The sequence below is a fragment of the Trachymyrmex septentrionalis genome, unplaced genomic scaffold, assembly GCF_001594115.1.
Source record: "Trachymyrmex septentrionalis isolate Tsep2-gDNA-1 unplaced genomic scaffold, Tsep1.0 scaffold112, whole genome shotgun sequence".
NCBI lineage: Eukaryota > Metazoa > Arthropoda > Insecta > Hymenoptera > Formicidae > Trachymyrmex > Trachymyrmex septentrionalis.
In genome coordinates this window covers 370,000-379,609 of record NW_017304248.1, presented here as the reverse complement: position 1 = coordinate 379,609, position 9,610 = coordinate 370,000, and the positions used below count along the sequence as shown (strand labels likewise).

The window sequence follows — 9,610 nt, the reverse complement described above, 5'->3', positions numbered from 1 at the left end:
TATACGTATGTAATCCTTTAAATTAAACTGCGCGCTAAAATGATTTTTCGGTCTTAAAACGAAAATTCTAATAAACTATATTATTTATTATACGTACATGTTACATATTATATTATATACAGTATTTTATGTATTAGATTATATACAATATTTCAGGTATTAGATAAGAATATAGAACCACAATGGACACTTCTATGGTATCTCCGCAACAAACGTATCCTTTTTCATATAAATTTATTAAATTACTCATATTAAAAATATTATCATTAACCAGATATCAATTTATTCATCCTTATTATAATGATTCAGTTGGATTGACTGGTACAAAACTTGGTTGTGCAGAAGGCGGATGTGGAGCCTGCACAGTTATGATTTCAAAATTTGATCGTGTCACTGGAAAAATTATGTATCCTTTTTATCATGTATCTTAAATAACAGAATGACATCAAAAGACGATGTAATGTCATCTATTTTGGTCTACTAGACTAGGCATCACTATATTGTCTTCACTCTGCTACTTTAGGAATATAGTGAATACATTTTACAAAATAATTTGATCAGTTTTTAATGATCTGAAAAATATATTTCCTTAATATCCTACGATAAATCGGAATCAGTCATTTAGCTGTTAACGCATGTTTAACACCTGTATGTGCTGTACATGGTTTAGCTGTAACCACTGTGGAAGGTATTGGTAGCACAAAAACTAAGTTACATCCAGTACAAGAACGTATTGCCATGGCACACGGATCGCAATGTGGATTTTGCACACCTGGTATAGTCATGTCTATGTATGCTTTGTTGCGTAGCATACCAAAACCGACTGTAAAGAATTTAGAAACTGCATTTCAAGGTAATGCATTTAGGGCATTGCGTGTGTATATATCTATGTAACAACTTTATATAGATAAAATTGATTTGTATATTAATGATATATAAACGTACATAGTACAATTAACATATAAACGCATAATACATTAATAAAATACTTGTATATAACAATAATAATAATTGATTGATTTTATAGGTAATCTGTGTAGATGTACAGGATATAGACCGATTATAGAAGGGTTCAAGACCTTTACAGAGGAATGGGAACGATCGCAATTGATGACCAACGTACGAGAAGAAGAGACAAACAACATAAGAGTTTGTTCAATGGGTGATTCTTGTTGTAAAAAGGTTTTCACGTCTAAACCAACTGAAATTTTCAATTCCAAAGAATTCTGTCCGTACGATTCTACTCAAGAACCGATATTTCCGCCAAAATTGAAAGTAAGTTATTATTGTTGAAAAGATTTAAAGTAAAATGATACAAGCTACAGAATAAAAATGATATCAATAATAAAACCATGCAACTACTAATGGATTCTCAAAACAAAGATTGGCAAAGTTATTTTATGAATTATCTAAAAGTTACTTTTCAAGTTACCTTATATGTGTTATAGAAATTGAGTATAAAGTAGTACAAAATTGAAATAAATGGTAAAACATAATATAAAAAAATAAAATACACGAACTTATTGTACTCAATTTTTTATATAGATGGATTCTAAGCTAGATGAGCAATATCTGATAGTGAAAGGAAGAGATATCACTTGGTACAGACCAACGAATTTAAAGACATTGCTTGCGCTTAAAGAAGAATATACGAATGCTAAAATTATCATAGGTAACACGGAAATCGGTTCGTATATTTCTCTTTCAAATGCATATTACGATATCAAGAATAATAATATCATATAAAAAATTATCATATAAAAAATTATTTGTATTATTACATAGGGGTTGAAATGAAATTCAGACGTTTAATATACCCGATACTTATACAACCAACGCAAGTAAAAGAAATGCGTCAAGTTATCGAAACACCAGAGGCGTTGAGAATAGGTGCAAGCGTAACATTAGTTGAACTTGAGGAAACCCTAGGACATTATATTAAAATAAAACCTGGTAATATTAGACTTATATTCTATTGTAATATTATAATTATAAACTTTAATGTATGATAATCTTACTGAGCGGAAAAAATTTGAGCGTTATATAAATAACTAGATATTGAATATAATATACAATGTTTTCCTGATAGAATGTAATACAAGGATCTTTATGGAAATAATAAATATGTTACATTGGTTTGCTGGACAACAGATAAGAAATGTTGCTGTAAGTACAAGTTGTTTTCTGATTATAGATATATTAGGATTGCCACTTAGAATGTGAATAATACATTTTTCTTAATTAGGCTGTGGGTGGTAACATAATGACTGGAAGCCCTATATCAGATTTAAATCCAATCTTTATGGCTGCAGGTATTAAATTAAATTTATGCAGTTTGAAACATGGAAATCGAACCATTTTAATGGATCATACCTTTTTCATCGGATATCGACGTAATGTTGTTTTTCCTGAAGAAGTACTAGTTTCTATTGACATTCCTTTTACAAAAGAGGTAAAAAATATTAATAAGTAAAATAATTAATTAATTATCAATAATTAATAAAAGTTTTAACTTTTAATACATAATGATTTTCCAGTTCTTTATTACACGATAGATTATTCGTGTCCCAAGTTAATTTTTATTATTATTATATAATAACATCGTAAGTAAAGATTTTTTCTTACTGATTTGTTTCTCATGTCTAGTTTAAATTTTTTTAGAATCAATTTTTCATCGCTTTCAAACAAGCAAAACGGCGAGATGATGATATCGCCATAGTTAACATGGCCTTAAATGTATATTTCATTTCTGAGACGAGTATAATTCAAGAAGCGCATATCGCATTTGGTGGGATGGCACCAACTACCATCTTAGCAAGACAAACTTGTCAGAAAATAATTGGAAGGTAGTATTATTGATATCATCAAGTTATTACACAATTAAGTTTACATAAGCATAATTAATATACAGGATGGCTAAAGTAAAATGTTACAGATTAATGTCTCAGGAATACATATAATTGCAGTATATTAAAATAGTCTGTTTTATATAATAATAATTTTAAATAAAAGTTTTTTAAAGATTCAATGAAATTATATCACATTTTGAAAGTCAAAGTTCATTATAAAATATTCACCATAAAAACCAAGAGAAACGTCTCTTTTCTTTGAATTGGAAAAACATTAATTTTTATTGGACACTATCATTTTAGAAAATGGAATAAATCAATGTTAGAAGAGGTTTACGATTCCTTACTTGAAGAATTGCCATTAGCGGATAATGCGCCAGGAGGAATGATTAAATATCGTCGATCTCTTACTCTCAGGTTCGATATAAAATTGATATTAATTAATGTTAATAATTAAGTTAAGGGAATTGATTAAGAGGATTATCATAAATTAACAAAATATACTACAAGTTAAATTATGTGAACTTAAATTATTGTTGTGTTTTTTAGTTTATTTTTTAAAGCATTTGTGCACATCTCTAAGAAATTATCAAAAAATGTTTCGGACATGGAGTATATGTCAAAAGAACTAGAAAGCGCTTCGGATTGCTTCCATTATAAAGCACCAAAAAGCTCGCAATATTATCAAGTGGTAATATTTTAATCAAAATACTTACAAATTCTCTTAAATACAATAAAATTATTTTTGTAATTTCTAACCAGGTACCTAAAAGTCAAAAATCACATGATCTAATAGGACGTCCTATTGTGCATACTAGTGCATTTAAGCAAGCAACAGGTGAAGCGATATATTGCGATGATATGCCTAAATTTGCAAAAGAATTGTACTTAGCGTTGGTTCTATCTACTAGAGCGCATGCAAAAATTTTGAAAATTGATCCATCTAAAGCACTATCTATGGAAGGAGTCGTATCGTTTTTCTCTTCGAAAGATATAGCAGAAGATAAAAGATTGATAGGTCCTATATTTCACGATGAAGAAGTATTTATATCAGAAAAAGTAAGTTCTTAAACAATGATATAAATTATTTTTGTTAAAACTGCAATTTTTCCTTATATGTTATATGCGCGAAATAACAAAAAAAAATGTTTGTCATTTTTTATTACAACTTTTAATGGATTCCTTGACCGTTCAGGAATTATTTTATTTCTACATTTTTAGAAAATATATTTTTCTTCATAGTTTACATTATACCAAAAGTTTGCATAAATGACACTATACTCAAAGAAAATTGCAATAATGTTAATAGAATCCTTATTCACATTGTTGCAAAATTGCTATGTTTCGCTATCAACTATGCTTCAATAATTTAAAAAGTAATTCAAAGTTACATCAAATGATATTACAATATGCGAATAATACTGCGTTATTAACAAATCGTTATTATAACAAATCAAAAATTGAAAATATGACTTTATCATGATAGGTGGAAAGTTTGTTGTCTTATAATAATTTCGATAATTCTTTGGAAAAAATTAAAAATTTATTAGTCTTTTCTTTAGGTTACCAGTCAAGGCCAAATAATTGGTGCGATTGTTGCTACCGATCAAATTACTGCTCAAGCTGCAGCAAGTGTTGTCAACATAGAATATGAAGATTTAGAACCTATTATCATATCTATTGAGGTATTTATACTAATACGAAAGAATAATAGTTTGTTAAAACACAATAATTATATGCGTTAAACAACTTAAAATTTACCTAGGCCCTAACAAAATAAATCAAGATTAAAAATTAAAAACACCTTAAGAGCCAACACTGACAGTTATATGCAAATTAATTTATTGCATATGACATTAATTTAGATGTTTTGACCTGTAATTAGGTCTTCTTCAGTAAATTACAATTAACAATACTGAAAAATTACTTCATTTAATTAAAAACATTCAATAATCAGAAATATAAAGAATTATATAATATGTAACGGTAACAATTTTATTTGTTCGTCACGAAATAAATTGTGAATAAAGTGTTGGAAATAATATTGCGATCTTGATCGCCCTGTTCTCTTATTATCATTATTTTAATCGCTGTTATACAAAACATTATTTTTAAGCGTTCAAGGGTTACGTACTTATTTAATTAGCCGTATTAGTATCTTTACTGAATGTTTTGTATTCCGCGAGCACGAATTTAGAGACACCTTGATACACTCAAAAAATGATTATTTTTTCTTTCTTAAATTATTTTTTCAACTGTACAACATATATCTAAATGTACCAATACTTTTTTTTAGGACGCTATTAAGCATAAATCATTCTTCCCTGGATTTCCTAAGCGTATTATTAAAGGCAATGCAGATAAAGCTTTTGCAGAAGCTGATCATATTTTAGAAGGAGAAGTACGTATAGGTGGTCAAGAACATTTCTATTTGGAAACAAACGCTGTTATTGCCGTGCCTCATGAAGAGAATGAATTAGAAGTATTTTGTTCCACCCAACATCCTACTGAAGTACAGAAATTAATCGCTCATGTCTTAAATGTACACATAAACAGAATTAATGTTCGTGTAAAGCGCATAGGTGGAGGCTTTGGAGGCAAGGAATCACGTGCAGCGATACTCGCGATACCAGTGGCACTGGCAGCACATAAGTGTGTATAAAAATTTATATTGATTAAAATACATATACAGATTATGTATGCAGTAAACAGAATATTTGTATACATATATACTGTATACATGTTACATATATTGGTTTGTCAATTTGTATTATTCAAATATTTTAATATAGATTGCAGAAACCAATTCGTTGCATGTTAGATAGAGACGAAGACATGATGATAAGTGGAACACGACATCCATTTTTGTTTAAATACAAAGTTGGATTCGATAATGATGGTCTTATCAAAGTCGTAAAAGTACACATATATAACAATGCTGGTTATTCTCACGATTTATCAATATCGGTGAGTAATAACGTGTAAATTGAGAAAATAGTCTTTCTGTTAAAACTTTTATATATAACAATGCTATGTACATGCGCATAAAGAGCATGAATTTTTTTCTAATATTTCTAGGTATTGGAACGTGCCATGTTTCATTTTGAAAATTCATATAAAGTCCCAGTGTCAGAAGTATATGGGTATGTGTGTAAAACAAATTTACCATCGAACACAGCTTTTCGAGGTTTTGGTGGGCCACAAGGGATGTTTTTAGCTGAAACTATCATTCGACAAATCGCTGATTATCTGAATCTAGATGTCGTCAAGGTAATTTTTGATATTATAAGTTATATATGCAACGAAATAATTTTCTATTTTTATAAAATTGAATTACACAAGATTGGTCGATAAACATTGATACAATTTTCTCGAAAAAGAATTTAATTAATCACAAAGTTACATTCTAAAAAAAATGTGTTTTATTATTTCAATTTATTTTGAGCCGTTAAATCACTCTCTTTCTTTCTCTATCTTTTTTATCTACACCATGTATTTCAGTCTCTACTATGTATAAAATTGTACATCTACATCCAGTTTATATATTACAAGCAGATAGAAATAAATTTAATAATTGAAAAATTTTTTTACAAACAGTTGTCTGAATTAAATTTATACAAGGAAGGTGATTTAACGCACTACAACCAACAACTGATCAATTGTACTTTAGATCGTTGCTGGCGCGAATGTCTAGCATCTTCCCATTATAGTGAAAGAATAATCGAGATTCAACAATACAATAGGCAAGTAATTCGTCTGCGTCATAAATTAAATATTGTAAACTAAATTACAAATTATTAAAGTCACTTATGAATAATTTTATAGAGAGAATCGATTTAGGAAAAAAGGATTCGCGATTGTACCTACAAAATTCGGTATAGCATTTACTGCATTATTCTTAAATCAAGCGGGTGCATTAGTGCATGTATACACTGATGGATCAGTGCTACTCAGTCACAGTGGCGTTGAGATGGGACAAGGTCTAAACACCAAAATGATTCAAGTATGAATAATATAATAATATTCATTTGTATCTTCCTATATGTAATCCTATATGTAAATCATAATCTAAATTGCAATTAATTGCAATCTCTATAGAAATTAAGGAAATAAAAGTTAAGTTAAATTCTTTATATTATGTCAGATTGCTAGCAGAATTTTAAGAATAAATCCAGCAAAGCTACATATCGTTGAAACGGCTACCGATAAAGTTCCCAATACATCTGCGACTGCGGCAAGTTGTGGATCTGATCTGAATGGCATGGCTGTTATGGTGTGTAATAATACTTTAACATATAGTACTTATGGTATACACAAATAAAAGTCGATTAAACAACTGTAGAAATTAATTTTCAGAATGCGTGTCAGGAAATCATGAACCGTTTACAACCGATAATTAATAGCAATCCAAAAGATACTTGGGAAGAGTGGATAAAAGCAGCATACTTTCAAAGGATAAGTCTGTCCGCTACCGGTTTCTATCAAACGCCCAACATTGGATATTCTTTTGAAACTAATACAGGGAATCCCTTTAATTACTTTACGTATGGCGTTGCTTGTACGGAGGTCGAAATCGATTGTCTTACTGGTGATCATGAGGTACATCTTATTATGTGTATAATTATGCAATTAATACCTTTTTCGAAAAGCAATTATGTATTCTTTTACACTACTTAATTCATGACATTATTCCGTATGAAAAAGTATTATTAAAAAATTAATAGATTTAAAAATTAATAGATTTTAATCACAAGATTAAAATATTGATGTATTTCTTTAAAACATCAATGTCATAATTTTTATCATAGATTTTATATTAGGAATATACAAACGACGCTCATAATAACTTTATAAATTTCAAAATATGTTATAGAAGCATGCATAAGGATTTTATAAAACGAATATTGATATTTTTTAATCGATATAGGTTTTACGAACAGACATTGTGATGGATCTTGGAGAAAGCTTGAATCCAGCCATTGACATAGGACAAGTTGAAGGTGCCTTCACGCAAGGATATGGTTTGTTTACGTTAGAGGAATTGATTTATTCACCAACGGGAGCTTTACTTAGTAGAGGACCTGGCGCGTATAAATTGCCGGGCTTCACTGACATACCTCAGCAATTTAATGTTTCCTTATTAAAAGGAGTTTCCAATCCAAGAGCAGTATATTCTTCCAAGGTATAATTTTTTTAAATATAATTTCAAATATTTTACGTTTTTATATACATTAGCATGTATTAATTTCAAAGAAAAGAAATAAGATGGCAATGTACTATAAAATAATATTATATACTTGTTATATTTTTCTTATCATATTAAGAAATAATTTGAATATAACAGGCTGTTGGTGAACCACCGTTATTTTTGGCGTCATCTGCGTTCTTTGCCATTAAGGAGGCAATTAAGGCTGCGCGTAAAGATATGAATATTCATAACTATTTTAGATTTGATGCCCCTGCAACTGCTGCACGTATACGTAACGCTTGCATAGATAATTTAACAATGAAGGTATTTTTAAACGAGTTATTAAGTTTTTAATTTAATCTTCCGTCCTTGTTCTTACATATATAAGATACTTTAACTTTTTATTTTGCAGATTACAGAGCCTGATTTAAAACAACAATGGAATAAAGTGCCATGAACGAAGATTCATTAAGAACGTTTATACTTTTCAACTATTTTAAAGATAAAAATATTAGAAATGTTGATATACATATAATATACATAGATAATATAAACAAAAATAAATTAATATATATTAACAGAGATAAATATCTGTAAAGGATGTCATGAATAAAACAAGAATTAATAGTTATATTAATAACAGTTACTATTATATTATAAACTCATGAGTTATCATTAACGTGATTTTAGAAATACTTTCCATAAAACAACAAAATTTATGTCAGACTAGATGGAAAAAACCCATAAATTCAATTAGGTAGCCAATATTTAAATTGGCGCAAGAGTCGATCAGTTGCAGGAGCCATTACAATCTTATATGTATACTTTAATTATTTTAAATTAATTTATTAACGTAAATTAATATTAAACATTGCTTATTCCAGATTTTTCTACAGTTTCCAACAATGTTTGTAAATTAGTTTCGAATAATTCACATCGAATAGGCATTTCCAACGCATAAAATGGATTTTTTAATGCATAATCCGCATATAAATCATATACTCTCTTCAAAAAAATTTCCATACCTGGTTGTGACGGCTCTGCTACTATCATGAATTTAATACCCGTCAACGTTTGGTAACAATACAAACGAAATGTATCTGCTTCAAGAATCTCAATCCCAGAACTTCGTGGTTCTGGGCTCAGTTGGCTTGCTATTGCAAAAAGAGGATAAAACATTGAAGCTAAAAATATCTTCTCATTTGTTGTCATTTTTGCCCGACTAAATTTCAATGTTATAGGGAAATTTTCTGGTTGCTCCAACATTTCTAGAATGTCTCTTCCATCTTCAAGCTCACGTCCTGTGATTGCAATTCCATTTGCAGCTGTTAATACATGTCCCACTGAAAAATATTTAATTCTCTCTTATATTTATTTCTGTTTTTTAGTACTTTATTAAAATATTTAGTGACATATTATAAGAATACCCAATATAAGAAAAATAATAGTAAATTTTGTTTCATTACTGTACATTGATTACAAAAAATTTTTTTAAAACATCAAAAACATTAAGCTCTAAGACTACAGTTTTTGTAGATGATACAGCTTATTGTGATTATTATAGTTTCCACAA

The 9,610-nt window shown here is 28.9% G+C and overlaps 2 protein-coding genes across 5 annotated transcripts in view; one reads left to right on the top strand and one right to left on the bottom strand.

The window, feature by feature from the left end:
• LOC108752453 (xanthine dehydrogenase) overlaps positions 1-8,543 on the top strand; it is an 11,992-nt gene extending 3,449 nt beyond the window's left edge. For both annotated transcript variants that reach the window (XM_018493286.1, XM_018493278.1), the window contains exons 3-25: positions 157-214; positions 310-406; positions 618-853; positions 1,028-1,275; positions 1,546-1,687; positions 1,786-1,953; positions 2,090-2,166; positions 2,246-2,452; positions 2,662-2,846; positions 3,153-3,266; positions 3,399-3,540; positions 3,612-3,908; positions 4,412-4,534; positions 5,146-5,501; positions 5,642-5,816; positions 5,928-6,119; positions 6,447-6,592; positions 6,675-6,852; positions 6,994-7,122; positions 7,206-7,448; positions 7,777-8,031; positions 8,194-8,361; positions 8,450-8,543. In XM_018493286.1, the coding sequence (XP_018348788.1) occupies positions 157-214; positions 310-406; positions 618-853; positions 1,028-1,275; positions 1,546-1,687; positions 1,786-1,953; positions 2,090-2,166; positions 2,246-2,452; positions 2,662-2,846; positions 3,153-3,266; positions 3,399-3,540; positions 3,612-3,908; positions 4,412-4,534; positions 5,146-5,501; positions 5,642-5,816; positions 5,928-6,119; positions 6,447-6,592; positions 6,675-6,852; positions 6,994-7,122; positions 7,206-7,448; positions 7,777-8,031; positions 8,194-8,361; positions 8,450-8,494 (3,981 nt within the window). In that variant the 3' untranslated portion in view covers positions 8,495-8,543. The remainder of the gene's footprint in view (positions 1-156; positions 215-309; positions 407-617; positions 854-1,027; positions 1,276-1,545; positions 1,688-1,785; positions 1,954-2,089; positions 2,167-2,245; positions 2,453-2,661; positions 2,847-3,152; positions 3,267-3,398; positions 3,541-3,611; positions 3,909-4,411; positions 4,535-5,145; positions 5,502-5,641; positions 5,817-5,927; positions 6,120-6,446; positions 6,593-6,674; positions 6,853-6,993; positions 7,123-7,205; positions 7,449-7,776; positions 8,032-8,193; positions 8,362-8,449) is intronic.
• A 206-nt stretch (positions 8,544-8,749) lies between these two features.
• The window catches only part of LOC108752016 (trafficking protein particle complex subunit 4), a 2,063-nt gene continuing 1,202 nt past the window's right edge, over positions 8,750-9,610 (bottom strand). For all 3 annotated transcript variants that reach the window (XM_018492594.1, XM_018492603.1, XM_018492611.1), the window contains exon 3: positions 8,750-9,380. In XM_018492594.1, coding sequence (XP_018348096.1) covers positions 8,902-9,380 — 479 coding nt within the window. In that variant the 3' untranslated portion in view covers positions 8,750-8,901. The remainder of the gene's footprint in view (positions 9,381-9,610) is intronic.